Source organism: Sus scrofa, chromosome 18, assembly GCF_054392235.1.
Source record: "Sus scrofa isolate SSC_HxYL_T2T_F1_AM1 chromosome 18, Sscrofa_HxYL_maternal_Yorkshire_Landrace_v2.0, whole genome shotgun sequence".
Classification (NCBI taxonomy): Eukaryota; Metazoa; Chordata; class Mammalia; order Artiodactyla; family Suidae; genus Sus; species Sus scrofa.
Window position 1 is genome coordinate 34,455,407 of NC_139400.1, and position 22,355 is coordinate 34,477,761.

The 22,355-nt window shown below is 38.6% G+C and overlaps 1 protein-coding gene across 3 annotated transcripts in view; it reads left to right on the forward strand.

Moving 5' to 3' along the window:
- The window catches only part of FAM3C (FAM3 metabolism regulating signaling molecule C), a 42,646-nt gene that overhangs the window by 15,475 nt on the left and 4,816 nt on the right, over positions 1–22,355 (forward strand). The window contains exons 3-8 of one of the 3 annotated variants that reach the window (XM_003134737.5): positions 464–568; positions 7,843–7,872; positions 8,549–8,672; positions 16,633–16,691; positions 17,797–17,847; positions 19,969–20,053. In XM_003134737.5, the coding sequence (XP_003134785.1) occupies positions 464–568; positions 7,843–7,872; positions 8,549–8,672; positions 16,633–16,691; positions 17,797–17,847; positions 19,969–20,053 (454 nt within the window). Of the gene's footprint in view, positions 1–463; positions 569–7,842; positions 7,873–8,548; positions 8,673–13,858; positions 15,129–16,244; positions 16,692–17,796; positions 17,848–19,968; positions 20,054–22,355 lie in introns of those variants that run through there. The other 2 variants (XM_085006022.1, XM_085006023.1) reach the window with 2 other exon arrangements.

The window sequence follows — 22,355 nt, forward strand, 5'->3', positions numbered from 1 at the left end:
CCGGTGGACATGCTGGTCTGTTGCCTTAATGTCTCCAGAAGGTTCAGTGTTTGTTTGTTTTAATCATCTCTGTATAGTATTGCCCTTTATATTTGAAAAGGGTATACTGGGTGGTGGTGGTCCGTTAGCCATGATGTTTTTATGTATTCAGCCAAGAGTTGATAGCAGGTGTTTTTGGTTTTTTGTTTTTTGCGCATGGAAACTAAGCAGGCAGATGACACAAGCAATTGTGTGTCTAGGTTGCTAGCCAATCTGCTAATTCTCTGATCAGAAACTTCTTTATCTTGATGGATTGTTGGTACAGTTTCTGTTTTAATTCAAGTAAAATTAAGATCCATTAGATTAGTAGATATTTATTAATCGTAAGAATTTTTCAATAAACTTTTTTTTTTCATGGAAGTACATAATTAAAAGTTCTGTGGACTCATAAGCTTGTGCTGAATTATTTCTGCCCTTTATCTAGGTGCTGCAAAGTTGGTGGTAGCTGTGGCAGTATTTTTACTGACATTCTATGTTATATCTCAAGTATTTGAAATAAAAATGGATGCAAGTTTAGGAAATCTATTTGGTAAGTTTTATTTTTTTCCCTTTCTTAAATTTTATTTTTGATGAGATTATCTTTAAATTTTTACCGGTTGTCATCATTGAGTCACTCTGTTGTTTGGTCTGTCTAGAAAAGAAAATGTAATTATATTAGTGTGATTCATTAGACTATTCTAAAATATACAATGAAGATCTTATAATTAATTCAGTATGAAGCATGAATCTTCTATTCAGCGTTTTGAATATATTTAATGGGGCCTATTTCACACATGCCTCGGGACTTTAATCATGGCATCCTAAGTGCACATTCTAGAAGGTATCATACCCTGTTTGAGCTGGCTGCTTGAAAACTTGGAACCAAATCTAACCCTCAATTAGCAAGTGATTAGGACTCATGATAATGCATTTTAAATACCAGCCATAGAAATCCAGCTTGCTTTCCTACCCTTATTTTCCTTCTGCATCATTTTTCTTTTTACCAATTTATTTAATGCTATGTTGTAAATGCATCATTAGCTACCTTAATTCAGTTTTAAACAAAATCTTTAAATTCATAAAATTAAGTTGATATTTGAAATGTTTGAATAAGCTTTGGCTGAGTACGGTTTAAAGTATTAAAAAATTACTTATGGAAGGTGCGACTGTGAAACCTAGAAATGGTATTTTGACCTAGTAAGCGGAAATCAGATGAAACAACTTTGAGGTCCCCGAAATAATGAGTTTTTGCTTTTCCATAAATTAATATTTGGAAAGGATCCCCAAGGCTTAATATACTCCCTCTCACATCTGGTTTCAAGATTCCCTTAAATTGGGAGTTCCCTTCATGGTTCAGTGGTTAATGAACCAAACTAGAAACCATGAAGATGGGGGTTCCATCCCCATCCTTGCTCAGTGGGTTAAGGATCCAGTGTTGCCGTGAGCTGTGGTATAGGTCACAGATGTGGGTCGGATCCCAAGCTGCTGTGGCTGTGGTGTAGCCTGGAAGCTGTGGTTCCGATTTGACCCTTAGCCTGAGAACTTCCACATGCTGCAAGTGCAGCCCTAAAAAGCCAAAGGGAAAAAAAAAAAAAAAGATTCCCTTAAACTAGTGTTTCTTGAAGAACTTTGTCAAAGGAATCTCAGTAAATGCAAATTCTGATTCACTGTCTGGGATGGGGCCTGAGACTCCGCATTTCTAAAAAGCTCCCAGGTGACGCTGTTTCCTCTCCACAGACCATATACTAAGTATCAAGGCTTAAGGCAGTTTTGGTATGTAGTCCCCAATTTCTGTGTATTTTCTTTTCTGTACATTTTTAGGTGACTTCTTACAATGACTGCTTGGAAGTACTACCTTGTATTGCCCTGAATTCTGTTTTTCATACTCCCAAGTACTATCCATCCGCTGACCTTGCTTCTCCCTGCTGGAGCTCTCTTCCACATTAATGATCTCTCCCTTCTGGCCACCTTTTTACAAGTTTTCATCTTACCAAGTTATGAGATCTCCCCTTTGAATCCTCTCAGTGTGCTGGTTCTTTTCCTCCTGTCTATTATCTTACAATGAAGGCTCGAGGATCGAGCATAGAGGAGTTAATCGAAAAGTGTAGTGAGACTCGCCTTGACGTCTTCTGGGCTGTATACTTGTGTTGGTGGGAAGGTGCCAGCCTGGTGCTGGAAAGCAGGGAAGGCACTGAGGGCTTGTTCAGTGTTGCTCTGGAAGCAAAGTGTTGCCGCCAGTTCTTGTAAGGAAGTTGGTGGTCAGGGAAGGTGATGATGGGATAGTAGCTCGTAGCTCGAGGCAGAAGCAAGTTGAGCATATTTTTCTTTTTTGAAGTAATGGAGAAACTCACTTGTCTGTAGGCCTCAGGCAAAGCGTCAGTGAATTACAAATCAGTGGGAGGAGACTGAACAGGCGAGACGAGGAGGATCCTAGAAGGGAAGCAAGGGGACCCTTCATACACACGGGAAAATTTCTTTGGGCAAAGGCTCAGAGTCCTCAGAGAAGAGGCTGGGTGAGGCCGTCGTGGTTCCATAGTTGGATCTTCATCTCTAGTCTGGATTGTTTATTCGGTCATCGTGGGAATGTTCCTGTGTCTACTTCTCATCTTTTTTTAATTTTTTTTATTCTTTACTTTTTGGGGCCACACCTGTGGCATACGGAACTTCCCAGGCTAGGGGTCAAACTGGAGCTATAGCTGCCGGCCTATGCCAGAGCCACAGCAACGCAGGATCCGAGCCACGTCTGCAACCTACCCCACAGCTTATGGCAACACTGGATCCCTACCACACTGAGCAAGGCCAGGGATCGAACCCGAAACCTCATGGTTCCTAGTTGGATTCGTTTCCACTGTACCACAGCAGGTACTCCTCTACTTCTCATTTTTGATACCTGCCTCTGCCAGAGCGATTCTCTTAAAACCCTTGAACCTTGAGTATGTCCTGCTGCTGGGGAGTACAATCTGAGCTTAGGACGGCCCTCAGAGTCCCCGCCTGTCCCTGCCTCTCTCTGCCGTGCTTGCCCTGCCCTGCCCTGCCCTTTCCTCCCTCGGCCTTTGCTCAGGCTGATTCCTCCCCCTCACATCTTTCTTATCTCCCCTTCTCCTGTGAATCCTTCTCATTTTTCAAAACTGCATAGGTCTTCTTGGGGGAAACTGCCCTGGAGCCTCCTCCTTGTCCCTGTTAGAATGCTGCTCCTTTTTCTGAAGTGTTAGTTCTAAGGTCCAGCGCTTATATCTCAATTTGGACTGATTTTATTCTGCCTTACATTATAGATTTTTTTTTCTTTCATTCTTTTTCCTGTACTTGGCTCCCCTTACTGGAGAACAAATGTTGAGGCCAATAATATCTTGGTGACTCACTGATCATCGAGCACCCAAGCTCCCACAGATAGTAAATGCTGATTGAATGGAAAACGAATATAGGTAATTGAGGTTTAGGATTTGTATGTGGGGAGGAAGAGTATTTTCAAAGTGGGATTTATTTAAAGCTGTATTAGTTGACAAGCCACTGGTCATAAGTTATGAACAAATACTGAACTACTTTAACTAAGAATTGTCTCAATTTTCATTTTTCATTTTCTGATTTTTCCCTAATGTTAGGGACTTTCAAGTTTTGATTATATGAGTTTTGGCTATTTAATTTAGGCATTCTTAAGGCAGCTGGTTTATTTTGTTGCGATAACTGAAGTCATACTCTGTATCCACAAAACCTTATTGGATTCCAGTCTGTTGAATTGGTGAAAATTTAATTTGTATGGTTATTTTAAATTCTTATTTCAGAATAATTGAGCAAAGATGGAGATGGTTGTCTTTGTCATTTATTTACCATCTAACTTAATTTGCCAAAGGGTAGCAAGTTTAACTCGACATTAAGATTGTTTCCATAATCAGTATCTTAGAGGGACTGAGATTAATTATAGTTCTTCTGGTAGTGAATTTTTCCGTTTTTTTCAACTTGTTAGTTTTCTGTAAATTTACAGTCAGGTTGATTACATTGCTATTTTAGAAAAACAAGGTAAACATTTATAGAAAGGAAAGATGCAAAATGTTGCCTGCAATTAGCAGTTGAAATTACTAAAATTGTGATTAAAAAACAACAACAACAGGTTTTTTGTTTTGTTTTGTTTTGCTTTGTCTTTTGGGGGCCTCACTTGCAGCATATGGAGGTTCCCAGGCTAGGGGTTGAATCAGAGCTGTAACTGCCAGCCTGCACCATAGCCACAGCAAAGAAGGATCTGAGCCACTTCTGTGACCTACACCGAGGCTCATGGCAATGCTGGATCCTTAACCCACTGAGTGAGGCCAGGGATCAAACCTTCAACCTCATGGTTACTCGTTGGATTCATTTCCACGGAGCCACCATGGGAATTCCAAAAAAACCAGATTTTTAACAAAGCTTTTTTTAAAAAAAGATAATTTATAGATTCACATTTGTAAGAAATATTATGGAGAGATCCTATACATACCCTTTACTCAGATTCTCATTGGCAACGTCTTATACAAGGAAGGCAGTGTCACACCAGCGTGTCAGTGTGGGTACAGTCTCCCAGTCTTCGATAAGATTGTGCTTTAACATAGTGTTAATTGTCAACATGGATACTTAACAACTACTAAATGTACTGAAACCACTGCAAGTAATTTTTTTATATATTGTTGCAGTAAGCACTTAATGTTCTATTGAGTTGATCTATTTTTACCTTTCAGATTTAAATCATTGAAATAGTATATACATAAATTACTTGAGACATTAAAAACTAAAGTACATGTAGTTCTTTGGGATTTCTTTAGCCTGTTATTGAAAAACATTTACTGATAAAACCAAATCAGAAATGTTTATTATTTTTCCTAGAAGTGAAAAGCTGTCTATATGTTGAAAGACGTTAAGAATTAAAGCTATCAAGGTCTCTTGAGGAATGAAAGTTGGAGAAAAGGAGGGATTTTTGTGTTTGCATGTTGTGCCCATATTCTGCATGTGGTAACACCCTGTTTTATTTATGAAAATTTACCTGTTTAGCCGCCGGGTGTTAAAATTCTCAGAACTGGAGGTCAGATAGGGCTTTTGCTTTTGATGGATATTGGATAAAATTAGTTTTAATCTGAAAAGTTTTTTGTGAGAGGTTTTTTTCCCTTTAAGCATCTTCTCCCTTTTTTCTACACAAATTAAATGGAGGTGATGTTATTTACTTAAAAGCCTGATGATTAAGAAACTGTTTTCCCCAAATTATATCCCAGTAAAGTTTTTTGAATTGAGTAGCATTTATTTATTTATTTCTATCTCTCTTGTTTTACAAACCAGTTTGAGCACTTTAGAGGCTCATCCCTGGTTTTTCTTCTGCCTCCTTTTTCTAAGCGTTAGCTGATGGATGTCTCTAAGATTTCTCTCCTCACTTTAAATCCTCCCTTTGTGTGGGCCTCATCATCTGCCGCTTTTCCACTTTATATCTTCATCCTGGATCTCAGTTCTAGCTGGTCTCTCTAGACTCCCACCTGGGTCTTCTCCATGATTCCTTTAAGTTAGCAAGTCCAGCAGAGAATCCAGCATCCAACCCACTCTTTGCTGGATGAAAGCATTTTGAGGGTAGAGGTGGTGTTTTTGGTCTTTGGCTTATGTGAATAGGTAAATGAATGCTTCTAAAGGCAGACATCTGAGAAGTAAACTTGATCCCCCCTTTTCCATTACCCTTCCATCTGGTCCATTCCAAAATCCCATCAGTGTTGTTTCCTTAGTTGTTCTGAGCCTATTTCTTTCAAATCCACAGTACCTACCTTTGTTCCATCTGCCACCCTTAATTACCTGGATGACTTCAGCAGTGTCCTCTCTGTTCTCAGCTAACAGTCCTATCTGTTCTTTTTAAAACAGAGGTGTTGAGGAAATCGACATGCAGAAATACTTGATAGAGTGCCCCGCTGTGTGCAGGAGCTGTTGCATTACCCCTCTTCTGACCCCGCTGTCTTCCCTGTAGCTAGCTACTGCAAGTCAGGTGCACCAGTGTTCCTGACCTGAGCAGTGTTGCTGTGCAAGCATCATAACACCTAAGCCTGATGATAACGTATTTGTTTAGGTCTGAGTGGAAGAGAGACTTTCTGGTCTTCAAGCTGCCGGTCGCTGGCTGCTGATCACTTTCTGGCTTTCATTTTCTCATTTCCAAAAGTGAGAGCATTGGACCAGATGACCTCTAGAATTACTTTTCCCTTTTATGACATAATGAAGCGAAAATGATAGAATTAAGGAAACGGAAAGAATGAGCCCCAGCACCCTAATTTACTAATTGATCATTTTTATTCTCTTCAAGTTTTTTTGTCCTTATCTATGAACATTTTTAGTACTTACAGGTAGTTTGTTTTCCACTCTATTCCACGCATTAAACTTTTCCCATGTTACTACGTTGCCTCTATGACATCAGGGGTGCGTAGTATTCTGATTGTTCTGTAGAGTTGATGACCCTCATTAACGTAGTCACTGCCCACTTTTTAAACATTTGCATATTATTTTCACCTTCTCTTACCCAGTTTCAATACTGGTTTTACAGGAAATTCGCAGTTACCTAAAATAGTACAGAACTAAAAACTGACTATTTATAGTCAAACAGCTGGCAAGCATTTTTGACACTGCATACTTAGCCAAATCAGGAAATGGCTGTCCGCAATACCATTGATGATCCGAATTGTAATCTCCTGGCTGAGATGAGATGGTATTGCTTTTAAAAAGCTCTAAGCGTAGATAGCCAGGTTGAGATCCACTGCATTCAGGTGAAGATTCGATGAGAAAATTCTGGCTTCCTTCAGCTAATAAATGATAAAAGTCTTAGTAATGACCTTATTTTTTAAAATTACATGCAATACATTTCTATATTAGGGAAATTAAAGCTCCCTATCACCACTGTCCCTCTTGTCTTCGTCCCACCCCCCCAAACGTCCTAGCCCAACCTCTGAGATAGGTTTGTACATATTCTCCTGGGCTGTGTATGCATATGTACACAACACCATACAGCAGCCAAAAACTTAAACCCCATAATAGTCCAAGTGTATCTTTAAGGTCATTTGAAGAGAAGTTTGAAATACTGTATGATATCACTTACATGTAGAATCTAAAAAGGACAGACTCAGAGAAGCAGAATAGAATGGTGGTTCCTGGGAGAGGGGAGTGGGTGGAGGTAATGGGAAAACATTGCTCAAAAGATGTGAACTCCCAGTTAGAAGATAACAAGTTTGGGGGTTGCATGTACAACATGGTAGATGGCTAATACTATTGTATAAGATACTCGGATGTTGCTACGAGAGTAGATCTTAAATCTTCCCACCGCAAAAAGGAAGCGGTAACTATGTGATGGGATGGAGGGGTAGCTAATTCATCGGGGTGTAGTGTTGGACCACTGTATATATGCCACTATGGTGGTGGTCATTTTGCAGTTTATGAATGTATGAAATCAACATGCCGTACACGTAAACGTACACAATGTTTTGTGTCAACTACATCTCAAAACAGCTGAAAAAAATGTTTAAAGAGTTAAGCTGGTAGAGTAATTTTCTGAGTGGGATTTAAATTTATAATAAATAAAACCGAAAACAAAATGTAAAGGTAAAAGTAAAACAGTCTGTCAATAATAAAATGCTACCCTCCATAATTCCTCTGCATAATTGAAGTGAATTATGTAACCTAAAGTTACTTTCTCATTTTTCCTCTAAAGTGATATTCATGTTTTATTGTATATTGAGAAATAATTCAAACACATTTTTATAGGCCCCTTAGCTTCATAATTGTTTGAAAGTGATATTTACCAATAGCCTACTTCCTTCTAACAAAGCTGACTTTTTTTTTCCTCAGCAAGGTCAGCCTTGGACACAGCTGCACGTCGTGAGTATTTTCTGTCGATATTTAGCAGATGTTTTTTTCTGTTTTATCTTAGACATAGAGAACTTGTATTCAAACAATGGATATGGTTCAGTGTGAGCAAAACTGATTTTAGAAGTTATTCTTTAAAGTTATAAGGGTGTTATTTGATGGGACACGTCAATAGTTTGGGTATTTATTTATAATGAATATTTTGTTCCATTAGTGGTTTTTAGCTTCAGCATTATAAGTACAGAAAGTACATAAAAGGAGAATTCCTATTAAGAACTAGCACATGAGCAGGTGTTCATTGACGCATCAGGCTTTTTACTGTCCATTTGCTGTGCATGTATGGACTGGAAATGCAGAGTAACAGTTCAAAACCGCCCCCATCCTAAATTTTTAAAATGAGCTTAAAAATAATTAGATTAAATATATTTACCCCATGAAGATCATATTTCTTATTCCACTTATGTTAATATTTAGCTTGTTTCCTAAGAGGTTCTGTCCTTTGTTTTGTTTTGAGATTCTTTGAAACCCTCAGGAAAAAAAAAAAAAAAGAAAGAAAACGTAGCATGTATTTTAAGACATGTGTATCTTGGTGTTTTGCGTAAAAGCCCCTTGTGGTTTGAGATATGAAACAAACTAATTACAGAGTCTATTAGTGTTGTTTCCTTAAAAAATTTTTTTCTCCCCAAAGCTACAAAACCTCCCAGATATAAATGTGGGATCTCAAAAGCTTGCCCTGAGAAGCATTTTGCTTTTAAAATGGCAAGTGGAGCAGCCAATGTGGTGGGACCCAAAATCTGCCTGGAAGACAATGTGTAAGTATTTATCAGTTTGGAAGTATAAAATGTGCTATTAGATTTTAGCAAATTGAACTTGAGTTTAATGGATCTTTTGAAACTGTATCAGGCACGCTTCTGCTAAAGAAAAGTGATTTCCATTTCCATTATACAGTTTTTCCCTACTCATTTAAGGAGTCTTAAAGCTCTTAAATTTCATAGTAGAGTGACATAAGAGCCCAGCATCTAAACGACTTCATGTAAAGATGAAAGATTTCCTTTGAGTAAATTCTCTAGGTGCCATCTGGTAGTCATAGACACAGGTGGCTATTTAATTTCGATTCTTCAGTAAGAGAAGAAAAGTTAATTCATTTAAATCAGTTAGAATGGTTAATTCTGTTGATGAATTGATTAATTCTGTTTGAGGAATTGATTCAGTTCCTCAGTCACACCAGCCACATTTCAAGTGCTCAGTAGCCACAAATAGCTGTTCCTACCCAGCTGAGCAGCACAGGTAGAGAGCATTTGCATTGCCGCAAAAAGTCCAAACAGGGCTATTTTTGTCAGGTAGACAGCACTGCCTTAGATAATGAACGCTTTTATCTTACAAACCAACATCTTTCATTGTACGTGTTCTAAAGGTGCTTGTTGAAGTGTGAAATAACGCAGTAATAACCTCACACCTGTTGTGGCACAGAACTGCTCGCCACGCAGCTGAATGGTTTCCCACATGGAGATGCTCTGCAAAGTGTACCTTTAAGGCTTTTCAATCCCCCACCCCAGTGGGGGCCGCCACTGGATCACGAAGCTCCAGCCTCTGAAGTCGCAAACCCAACTTTTGATTGGTTGCTTTTATGAAAGAATGGAGATATGAGCTTATTTAAACTTCACGCAAAATAATGAAAGTGCTATTAATTATATAGAATAGTGAGGTGATTTTCCAGGTAGAGGAAACTAGGCAGTCTTTCCCAGCATTGTGTGTGTCTTTTATTTTTAACACAGAAGCTCTTATGTTTTTATCTTAGCCCCCTTTTCCGTTAGGTATGGGTGGGTTGTTTAGCATCTTAGGATAAAACTTACAAAATTAAAGGCTTGAGCCACGTGAACTTGAAGCTTCCAACCCACTCCCTTTCTTTTCCCTCATGTTGATGATACTCGGTTGTTGATTCAATGTCCTTGAATTCTCGTCATAGTCTTGCTTTACTGAATTAAAGAATAAGGGACTTGGATTTTAGAAGTTGGTAGATTTTACATTAAATAATACCCTCCCTATTACCTTGGAATGTTTCCATTTCGCTTTTTCACCTTGTTTGGCTAAAGAGGCCAGAAATTTGATTCTGAATAATAAGTAGACAATTCTTTTAGAATGCCTATCCCATCATAGATTGTCTTCAGAAACCTCTCCCTCCTTGACATGTGTAGGAAAATCAGATCAAATTCTTTACTCACAGGTTCTCTAGTCATAGATTCAATAGGTTAAAAAGGAAAGAGAAGCATGCATCTGTATGTAGACTGTGCTACCTGGTAAAATAAATATGGGCTCAGAGCCAGATAATTTGGTTCTAGTGAGGTGGGCATGTCATGTAGAATTTGTATTTCAGTTTGTTTCACCATCAAATTGAGACAGGCCACCTATCCATCTCCTTTTCAGGAATGGTTCTGCCATTCCCATGAGAGAGTCAATAATTGGTGGGATTTTATTGTTATGCCTCAAGCCCTGAAATCTAGTCCTTGAATAATTGTCCAGGAATCCCTAGTGGAGAAACTCTAGGCACAATTACACTCCAGTACTTTTTATATTTCTGTATTGAAAGTTTTTCCAACAAAATCTTTGAAGAAAGAGTCTGAATTTCTTAGCATCATTCACTTCACTCATATGTTCAACAAGTGTTTATTGAGCACAGTCCCTGCTCTCATGCAGCATATAGACCATTAGAGAAATGGATATTACAGAAGTAAACGCAAGTGAAAATTACAAATTGTGGCACTTGCTGTGCAGAGCAGAAGGTGTGACAAAAACTGATGGGTCGAGTGAGGTGTGCTTGATGTGTCCAACCTGAGATTTAGGTAGGTCAAGGAATAGTTTCTCCAAGATGGTCGTGTTTAGTCTGAGAACTAAAGGATAAGAAGGAAGACCCTTCCAGACCCAAAGAAAAACATGCTCAAAGGCCTTAAGATGGGAAAGAGCTGGAGCACCGTGAATGAGGGCTAGGCCATTGGAACTTAAGAGGCCTGCAAGTAAGGAGATGCGATCTTTCTCTGAGTGCATCAAGAAGTTATAGGTTTTCAAAATCCAGCGTGTCATCACTTGATTCCACTGAAGAAAAGTGATCTGACTTCTGTGTAAAACGATGAGAGGAGGAGAGTAGAACAATTGGAGGGCCATTACCAGTTCCTGCCATAGCTCTTTGATCTCCCCACACTCAGCCCCGCCTCACCCTGCACATGCACACAGTTACAGGAGACTCGTTTTGCATATCTTCTCACTGAAAAATGTACGTGTATACTAAAAATACGTAAGTAGAAATTTAGTATTTCCTTATACATGCTCAGAGTATGTGCAAACTCATTTTGAAGACTACTAACTAGTCCAGATCAGTGCTTCTCAGTGGGGGGGATTTTCTCCCCCAGGGGATACTTGTCGAGGTCTGGAGTCATCTGGGATGCCAGAGCTGTGCTACTCTGTAGAGGCTGAGGATGCTCTGAAACCTCCTGCAGGACAGCCCTTCCACACGAATTACCACGTCTGTAGTGTCATCATAGACTGAGATTCAGAAACCCCAATACAGACAGAAGATGAAAAGATAGGGTTGTAGTCATGGTCTTAAGGACAAGTGGATGCAGTCAAGATATATTATGAAGATAAAGATGGATTTCAAACTTCTCATTAGTTAGAAATAGAAAATCCCAGATACAAATATCAGGTATCACACAGTACACTACTTGTAGCTTTTTCTCTTTTGTATTAGAGAACCTGTAGAGAGTTTACTTATATTCAAGATACAGCTTTGATTTTAGCTATAATTTATATCATATGATTACAATTTATATGAAGTTTGATTTTAGGAATAATACTTCACCTTTTATTATAATATTTAATGTTTGATACAGAAGTTGTATGGAAGACTGTTTTGAGAGGTTCTTTTTCCCCTACATTGAGGAGCAAAATAGTATTTTTAAGTCCAAAAGGTAAAATCAAGGATATTATGTAGATCCTTACATAATCATCTAAAATATAGCCATTTAAAAATAGAAAATCTCTTCTAAGCTTTTAAGTGATAAAACAGAGTTCTGGCTAGATTTGACCCATGGACTGTAGTTTGTTAAACCCTTTTCTAAACTAGTCATTTTAAGATGTAGTGGCTAGAACATGTTGAGGATATTTGAAACAAAATATTCAAAAATGTAGAATCTATCTATAGATTATATAATCATTTTCTTTAGCTTTTTGCCTGGAGGTATGGAGTGGTGGTGGAGGAACCTTCATATTCATGAAAGATAAAAGAAAGTACTTCTACTTGTGTTAGTAAGAGTGACCTTTATACATTTAAAATCTATCGTGGCTTATTATTTGCTAGCTGTAGGTTTCCCCCACTCAATTCTAGTTTTTAAAACGTGATAAGCTACTGCCCTCTTGTGGGAATCCTGTGTCATAGTGCTGCTTTGTTGCCTTTATTTCCCTGCTCTAATAGACACAGTAGCACACTCCAATGATGGTTCCTGGAGAAGACACCGTGACAGTTATTACTCTTACGGGTTAATCACAGCTGGCTACAGTGTATTTCTAAAAAGAGCAGAGCAAATGTATCTGGAAACGTCCCTCTTTTATGCAACAGACTTGTCTGGTTCTCTCCCCCCTTTCAGAACTGATCTTGCCCACACACAGTAAAGGTTTATGCTTTATTAACTACATTTAAATTTTAAAGAATGACAAGTTAAATCCCTAAGGCATATATGTAACCAATATGGATAGATAATAGTTAAATGCTGCTAACCTTTTACAAATCAAATTTTTATGCTTTTCCTTTTTAATAGATGTTAGACTAGAGGTTTGTTTTGTTTTGGGTTTTCTTTTTAAACTTTTTATTCTAAAATAGTTGCAGAAATCGCAGGCAGTTGTCAGGATAGTCCAGAGAGGTCCATGAGCTCTTCACTCAGTTTTCCCTGTGGTTATATCTTACGACGTTACACTATCAGAACAGAAGTTGGCAATTAGTACAATGCGTGTGTATAGTGTATAGTTCTATGTCGTTTTATCACACGTGTGGATCTTTGTAACCAATACAGCAATTAAGATTCGGATTTAGGAGTTCCCGTCGTGGCTCAGCGGAAACGGAAACGGATCTGTCTAGTATCCGTGAGGACGAAGGTTCGATCCCTGGCCTCTCTCAGTGGATTAAACAGAGGGGCGTTGCTGTGAGCTGTGGTGTAAGTCACAGATGCGACTCAGATCCTGAGTTGATGTGGCTGTAGTGTAGACCAGTGGCTACAGCTCTGATTCGACCCCTAGCCTGGGAACCTCCAAATGCCGTCAAAGATCCCTTTCATACTCCTCCCTCATAGTCACCTCTGCCACCACTCATCTGTTTATGTCACTGCTATCATTTTCGTATTTTGATATAAACAGAATCATATGATGTGTAGCCATTTGAGGCTGTGTTTTTTGTACTTGGCATAATGCTCTGGTATCGGTGCATATTGATAATCTACTTCTGCGTTATTGCTGAGTAATATTCTGTGCTTTGGATATACCAGGTTTTTTCCATCACCTATTGTCAACCAACCAGTTTCCCTGTTTCCAGTTTTTGGGTGTTACTGATAGAGCTGCTGTGAGCAATCATGTACAGATTTCTGAACGGATATACACCTTTATTTCTCTGTAATAGGATGCCCCCAAAACTCTCGGTTGTATGGTAAGAGCACTTTAATTTTGCAGGAAACTGCCAAACATCTTCCAGAGTGACTGCTCTATTACATTCCCACCAGCAAGTGCATGAGAGATCCAGTTTCTCTGTGTATTTACCTGCATTTGGTATTGTCACTACTTTTTATTTTAGCTGGTCTCATAGGTGTGTGATGAATAGGGATGATGAAAAACTTTTAAAGTGTTTTTTTGTGTTTTTTTTTGCCACCTGTATATTCTTTTCAGTGAAATATCTATTCATATCTCATGTCCATTTTCTCATTGGATGGCTTGTTTTTTTTTTTACTGCTGTGTTGTGAGTTCTTTTTTTAATATATTCTAGCTATGAGTCCTCTTGTCAGATATGTGGTTTGTAACTATTTTCTCCCAGAATGTGTATTCTGCTGTTGTTGGTAGAATCTTCTTTAAATGTCATTTAGACCCGGTTGGTTAATGCTGCTGCTAAGTTCTTATGCTTTGTAATTTTGTCTGTCAGCTCTTGAGACAGGGGTTAGACATGTCCAGCTGTAACTGTAGATTTGTCTGTTTCTTCTGTCGGTTCTATCTGGGTTTGACTCGCATATTTTGTGCCTCGATTGCTTGGCGCACACACATTTAGGATTGCTATATCTCCTTGCTGGATCGACCCTTGGATCATTATGTAAGCCCCATCTCTGTCTCTGGTATTTTTCTTTGCTCAGAGTCTATTTTAATTGATGTTCATAGAGCCGCTTCTGCTTTCTTTTGTCTAAATAGCTTTGTTGAGCTCTAACTCACATATGCCCTACAGTACACTCGTTTAAAGTTTACAGCCCGGCTTTTAGAATATTCACAGATATGTGCAGCCATCACCACAGTCAGTTTTTGGACATTATCATACCGCAGAAGAAACGCTGCATCCTTTAGCCATTGCCCTCCTGCTCTATTCTGCCCCCCCGCCCCCAGCCAGCCCTAAGTAACCCCTGGTTTTACTTTCTGCCTCTATAGATTTGCCTGTTTGGGACATTTTGTACAGATAATATTATATAATATGTCATTTTTTTTGTGATCACCTTCTTCCCTTAGCATAATGTTTTCAAGGTTCATACATATAGCGCGAGAAGTACTTCATTCCTTTTTTTTTTGGCCATGCCTATGGCATGCGGAAGTTCCCATGTCAGAGATCGAATCCATGCCACAGCAGCCACCAGAGCCACGGCAGTGACAACACTGGATCCTTAACCTACCAGGGAAATCCAGTACTCCATTCCTTTTTTTTAGCTAAATAATATTCCATTGTATAGATATATCACATTTTCTGTATCCATTCATCGGTTTATAGGCATTTTGGTTGTTTCTGTTTGTTTCTTGTAGATAACATGTAATTTAATCCACTCTGCCAATTGCTGTCTTTATTTGGTATGTTTAAACTATTTATTATAATTATTATATGTTAGGGCTTAAGCCCATTTTATTATTTTTTTGTTCTGTTTTTTATTTCTTTTTTCTTTTTACTGCCTGCCTGTGAGTTATATGAACATTTTTAAGAATTTCTTTTTTGGGGAATTCCCGTCGTGGCGCAGTGGTTAATGAATCTGACTAGGAACCACGAGGTTGCGGGTTCGATCCCTGGCCTTGCTCAGTGGGTTAAGGATCTGGCATTGCTGTGAGATATGGTGTAGGTCGCAGACGCGGCTTGGATCCCCCGTTGCTGTGGCTCTGGCGTAGACTGGCGGCTACAGCTCCAATTCGACCCCTAGCCTGGGAACCTCCATGTGCCACAGGAGCGGCCCAAGAAATGGCAAAAAGACAAAAAAAAAAAAAAATTTTCTTTTTGATTTATTTTCAGGGTGTTTGAGTGTATCTCTTTGTAAAGCTTTTATAGTGGTTGCTTTTGGTATTTACCATCTGGCTCCTTACAGAACAATTTTGCTGACTCGAGGTCTAGACTTAAGAATGTGAGGAGTTCCCACTGTGGCACAGTGGTTTAGGAATCCGACTGTGGTGGCAGCTTGGGTTCGATCCCTGGCCTGGTGTAGTGGGTTAAAGGATCTGGGGTTGCTGCAGCTGTGGGGTAGGTCGCAGCTGTGCCTTGGGTTCAATTCCTGGCCCAGGAACTTCCATGTGCCATGGATGCAGCCATTAAAAAAAAAAAAGCAAACAAGGGAGAAAATGTTAATTATCCAGAGTATAATTAGAAAGTACGTTATATTTGTAGGTATTAGGAATAGCACAAAAACTTGAGGAAATTGTCTCCTAGTATTTGAAAGCTTATTACATGGTTCAACAAAAACATCACTCACATCCCTGACAGACAGATGCCGTTCCAACCTCAGTCTTCATTGGTCACTGTTTCTGGTTTTTCTTACTTTGTCTTGCTCGTTAAATGAAATATCTTCCAAGTTTTGTGTCACACATCACTTGCAGCTATAGGTTAACTACAGTTATGAGTTCCCTGAAAATCATCTAACACATTCTATGGAAATCAGTGGTTAGGTGGAATTTATATTAAAGTACAAATTTTATTACTTGTGAAATTGTACAGTACAGATCCTCTCTTTTTTTGTCTTTTTAGGGCCACACCTGCGGCATATGGAGGTTCCCAGACTAGGGGTCGAATAGGAGCTATAGCTGCCAGCCTATACCACAGCCACAGCAATGCCAGATCCGAGCCACATCTATTACCTACACTACAGCTCACAGCAACGCCGGATCCTTAACCCACTGAGCAAGGCCAGGGATCAAACCTGCGTCCTCATGGATGCTAGTCAGGTTCATTACTGCTGAGCCATGATGGGAACTTCCAGGATTTTCTAAGATGTTGTTTCATATTTTGATGCAGAGCAGCAAGAAATAGTCTAATATTTCAGCCCTAATACTTTTTAAAGGATATTTCTATTCGTGATCTCTTATTTAAGGGCATTGCTTTAAAATTATTCAATATTAGATTGTCTTCTCTGACTTAGTAGAGACCTTTCAATCTCCAATACAGTACTAAACAATTGTATGTATATACAATATCCACAACTTTGGGGGGGTGTAGATAGCTTTATTCTTGTGATGCATGTTTATGTGCAATATCTAATCCTAAATGTGTCTTGACTTTTCCCCCTTCAGTTTAATGAGTGGTGTTAAGAATAATGTTGGAAGAGGGATCAATGTTGCCTTGGTAAATGGTAAGAATAATTATTTTAGCTTATGGATGTAATCAGTAGATAGTTACATGGCCCAGAGTAAAATGCACTCTAATATCAAGAGATCAAATCAGAAAGTCTCACTTGACATTAAAGCCCTGCCCCTCACCCCCCAAACACCAACTATAGGTGGAGGCTCAGCATCTCAGTATTTATAGCATACATTCTTGGAAGCATCCAGCTTGCTGTGCAGTGTGTAGAGCTTCCCCTGAGATTGTCAGGATAAGACCAATCTAACATTAAATCGATGAATTCTTGCTGCAGATTTTAGAATCCCAACATCAAATGAAGATAGACTGACATGAGTGAAGCTATGTAGAATGACAGAAGGTGGTGGACTGTTGGATGGGGTGTGGGGCCGAATGACGAGTAGGGATCACTTGTAATTTTTCAACATCGAATCCTGAACATCTCAAGTGTTCTTACAAAATCAAATCTAAAAACACGAACCCATGAAGTGAAGCCCAACTGCATACTTGCCTTGTCTTTCTGGTACAGTAACCCTGCAAAGCTGTACAGGGTTATTAGAAACCACTGGCACTCATTCAGTTCATAGTGTAGGAAAGTATCATTTACTTCTTGTACAGCAAGGGACACATTTTTATGTTTCTACTTTTTCCATTTTCTCAGGTACAAAGGGCTCTATTCATATTTGTGTATTTAACTGATAGCAAAGAAGAAAATATATTTTAAAAGGGATTGAAATATAAAAATTTTTGAAAGATAGCTTTAATGACAAAATAGCATGGATTCATTTTTTTTTAAGATTTATATATTGGGAAGTAATTTTTAAATACGGGAAGATGGCAAGATAAAGATGAAAAATATCTAACTTTAAATTTGAGTGGTCTGCAGTCAGTAGTAAACTGTTGGCTAGTCTTCAGCTTATAAGTGAGGAAAATTACTCAAAAATTACCCTTTTAGAAAAAAAATCTTAGATGCATTCAGTTGGGGTTTTAAATCTTTCTCATAATAATTCTTTCTCTGCTAATGAATTCACATCAGTCATTGGACAAGATCATTTGTCTTATACAGTGCAGAGTATTTTTCGATTGTGTAATTTGCTTATGAATTCAATCTCTTTCAGGGAAAACAGGAGAACTATTAGACACCAGATATTTCGACATGTGGGGAGGAAGTAAGTGTGAATAACGTATAGCTGTTCTCTTGCTAGCACTGGATCTTATCCATATAATGTAGCCCCCTAATGAGAAAATAATGGTACTGTTTTTGTGTTTGTCCACTTCGTTTCTCTTTCTTTTCACTAAATCTTTAAATGATTGGTCCTACTGTGTACACTTTACTTTTTTATAAAAATTGTCAGTAATGTCTAATTAAGAGCAATAACATCACAGTTGAGAGTTTCAAAAATCTGAGTCCTCTTTTCCACAGGACAGTGAACTCAAAGGTTTGGGCTCCTTTAGGTTTCTGTCTGAAATCTTAAAGAATAAGTAATTTGAAGATCGGCGTAACCAATGTGAGCATTTTAACTGACTGAATTGATTCCATATGATTTTTCAGTCTCAAAAATAAATTCATAACCAGGATTGTTTTTCAAGTAAGTGACTACGGGAGAGAAGGAATAGACGTGTCTTTCTAGGTCATTGCCCTCAGAGAGGTCACAGATGTCTTCCCAACACGGAAGTTAGTTCCTCGAGGGGCAGGTGGAAGTTAGCATGCAGAGGCAAGGACCTGGCGCCTCGACGTGGAATGCGCCTGAGAGATGTCTTCCTCCGATTTGAAGGAACGCCAGCACTGATTTATCCTCTGATGCTTTTCTAAGCTGTTGCTTTGGGAAATTTACCAGCCCGAGGCTTTCTCTCGCACTCCCCATCCTCAGCCCCTTTGTATGTTTCCTGGAAGCCAGCATTTGTTAGGCTTCCTGAAATGTATGCTGTTTTCAGACCAGTCAGCTTTTCTAATATTTCTTCATCTTGAAACGAGATGCCATGTATTTTTTATTTTTTAAATGAGACCAGAACTTTTCCTAGCTGTCAGAACTGTGTAAACTTAAAAAGTACCATCCGTTTTTGATTCCCAAATAATTGGTTCTACAAAACTCTTGGAGAAACTCTTACAAAACCATTGTTGAAATCAAGCATGTGACCAGAAGCTCTGGTATTTCATCTCAGGTAGATTAACTACTGCTGAAAATACTTCTCGAGTTAAGCTATAGTTGCGTCTTTGGGTTTAAATGAAAGTGATTTTTTTTTTTAGCTGCTCTGTTCCATTTACTCTGAATTTTAAAATAGAGTTCGCTTAAAGAAAATCTTTGACTCTTTGCCTTGGGAAGAAACTGAGTAAATTTGAAGTAATCCAGTTTTGAAGTAGTATTAGACTTTGGGAACTGTAAGGAAACCTAACATCGTGAAAAATTCAAGATGTAAAATGACTTGTAAAACCTGATCAACCTCTTTGGCATCACCAGTATATAGTCACAGAAGTGGTTTAAGTCCTTGTGAATCGTGATACACTAGATAAGCAGGTAATGACTGTAATATTAGGCATAATTAGTTTGGCTTTTGGTGATAACCAGCATTCCTTCCCCTAGTTTACAGTAACTAGATATGCCCAGTAGATTCCTTAAATCAGTGTATGTGTGTATACAACTGTCCTTCGGTTTCTGCCGGGGATTGTTCCAGGGCCATTTGCAGATAATTCACAACCTGCAGGTGTTCAAGTGCCGCAGTTGACCCTCCACACCTGCAGTTCTGCATCCACAGTTCACTCACATGCAGATCATGTGCCATGGTGTTTATTGAAAAAAAAATCTGAGTTTAAGTAGACTCCTGAGTTTCAAACCCCTGTTGTTCAAGGGTCAACTGTATACTTATTTATATATATATATTTTAATTACAGATCTTTTTTGTGAATTAAAGTTCTTTATCCTCTTTTTTAAAAAAGTATCTTTGCAATCAATTTTACATATATTCAAGGAGTCCATGAGCCTTTCTCCTATCCCTCTAGATTTCTCTCTTTAAATCATATAAGTCATGCCTTAATATGACTTTGCTGTGGTGTTTTTTCATTGAACTCCTGGAATATCAGTACAGAAGACACACAGTATGAATCAGGACTGGGAAATTTTAAGTTGATGGGAAACAATTTTAACCTAGTCATGTCTCTTTTTAGTTACCCTACATTAGAACTTATTGATTTGTAAAACTTTGTATTGTATGTTATTAACTTTAAACAGATGATCATGATGGTTACTCAGTCATTTTTTTAAAAAAAACCTTAACCCTTTCTTTTTCTTCAGATGTGGCTCCGTTTATTGAGTTTCTTAAGTCCATACAAGATGGAACAATAGTCTTAATGGGAACATACGATGATGGAGCAACCAAGTATGTCAACTTGAGAACTTATGCAACTTTTTGGACCTGTAATTTATTATAATATAAGCAGTAATTTACAATGAAAAAATGTATAAAAGAGAGCAAAGTAATCCAGCTTTCAGACCCACACTATGAACATTTTTTTTAATTTTGCTTTCTTCTACTTTTCTCTATATTTACTGCACATATATTATTGTGAAATTAGAATCACATTGTATATAAAGTTTGTTATGCTCTTTCATATTCTCTTTTTAACTGTAAATTGTTTTCTCTGACATTAATAATACTCTTCAGTAGCATTTTTTTTTATAGCTCACCAGCAGTTGGTTGTATAGCTCCACCTTTATTTAAAAGTTCCCTATTGTTGCCCAGTTTTTTAATTATAAATAACATCATGGTAAATATTTCACATATTTTTTTTTTTTTTTTTTTTGCATCTTTGATTATGTCCTTAGGGTAAATCCCTAGAAGTGGAATTCACTTGTGAAAGGATAATTGTGATATGTTTTTCATTAAGTTTAGTAGATGGTATTTTGTAACTTTTTTCTTAAAATCGTATATGTTGTGAAATTTAGAAAACACAAAAAAGAAAACAAGAAAAACACAAAGAAGAAAACAAGTTACAGTTCCTCTCACTACTCAAAAGATAAACATTGATAGTGTTTTAGTTTCTCTCTCCAGATTTCTTAATGCACACATTTTCTTCATCTTAAACATTTGAAGTGGTAGTGTTTATAGCATACCTTTTAAGTTAGGTATGTGGTGAATATTTTCCCATATTCGCTGTGTTGCATGGTTTTAATCTTATTTTTGAAACACGAGATCATTTTTAACTTAGTTACCCGGAAGGTATCAAAAAGGAATAATAAAATCCCCCAAATTCTGCACAGACAGATCCAAAAACTTTAGCAGTTATTGAGAAAGTTGTCATCTTAAAAATCTGTAGCTCGATGTACATAGGGACATGTGGCAGGGGTGCCCAAGACCGCCCCCAGCCTTGATGATTCACTAGGAGGATCACAGAACTAACTCACCGTATAGACCTGCTCACTCAGGGCTGTGATTCGTTACAGCAAAAGGATCCAGAGCAGACTCAGCAAAGGAGAAATAGCACTGAGCAAGGCCTGGCAGGAACCAGGCCCAAGTTTCCAAGAGTCCTATCCTAAGTGGAGTCACACAGGACATGCCTAATTCCTCCAGCAACAAATTGCGATATCACTGGAACTGCTGTCCACTAGGGAAGCTTCTTAGAGGTTTGCAGCCCACGGTTTTTCATAGAGGCACCGTCTGCCTTATGCATCCCCACATTCCAGAATCCCAATCGGGAGGAAAGTGTCAGCATGAACGGCATTGTTCATACAGTTTAGACGCAGTGAACCATTCTCATCAGTTCTGGGGCTGGGGAGCCTCCCCAAATCCTAGCTTCCAGATGCCAGCCCAGGACCGGTCTCACTATTAGACCTTTCTAGGACCTGCTAACCTTAAACCCTTTTCTGCACAGGACCTAAGGGTGTTCTCATGGGAAAGTAAGGAAAGACATTGATGGAATCAAAATGGAAGAAAGCTAAGTTTTCCAGTTGCCTCCAGATCTTTGGCTAAATTGCCTTAGTTGATTCATACAGATCACAATGACTCCTCTGAAATTTGGAAGTACAGAGGAAAAATTACTGCCCTCAATATATTGCTTAATCGGTGTAAAATTCTTAGATAAGGAAAAATTGTATGCCCTGCCGGCAGGGAGCCAGAGCAGCATTTGGATAACCACCTCCTTTGCAAGCCGTTTCTGTATATGAAGCAATCCCTGCCATTCAGCTGTTTAGGAGCAGTCCTGAAGCCCGTGAGGTGCAGTTTGTAATTTTTCTACGATGTCACTAAATCAGGCCTTGAGGCCTTCCTGCAGGAGGTTGTCACCACCCTGCTCAGTAAGCCTGACCTCTGTACTTCAACACCGCTTACTCTTGATAAAGCAGCAAAACTCACGAGCAGTGCTGATGGTGTTTAAGTAAAGTGTTCTAATTAAGGAGCCAGAAATAGAACATTTGGTTAAACTAAGGAACGGAATATGACAGTCTTGAGATCCATGACATCCTAACACTGTAAAAACAAGGACACAGGATTCAGACATACTTTCAGGGGGTGTCCCTCTGGTACAGACGTTGCCTATCAAGTGAGCAGAAGAATAGAAGTGATGGCTAATTTACATAAGGATGAGTATAGGAAACAGAGCTGTGGATAGACTTCAGGGAGAAAGCCAGAAGCAGGTATCTCTGTGAAGGTCTCAGAATCTTCAGAGGCCGAGACTTTACTGGCC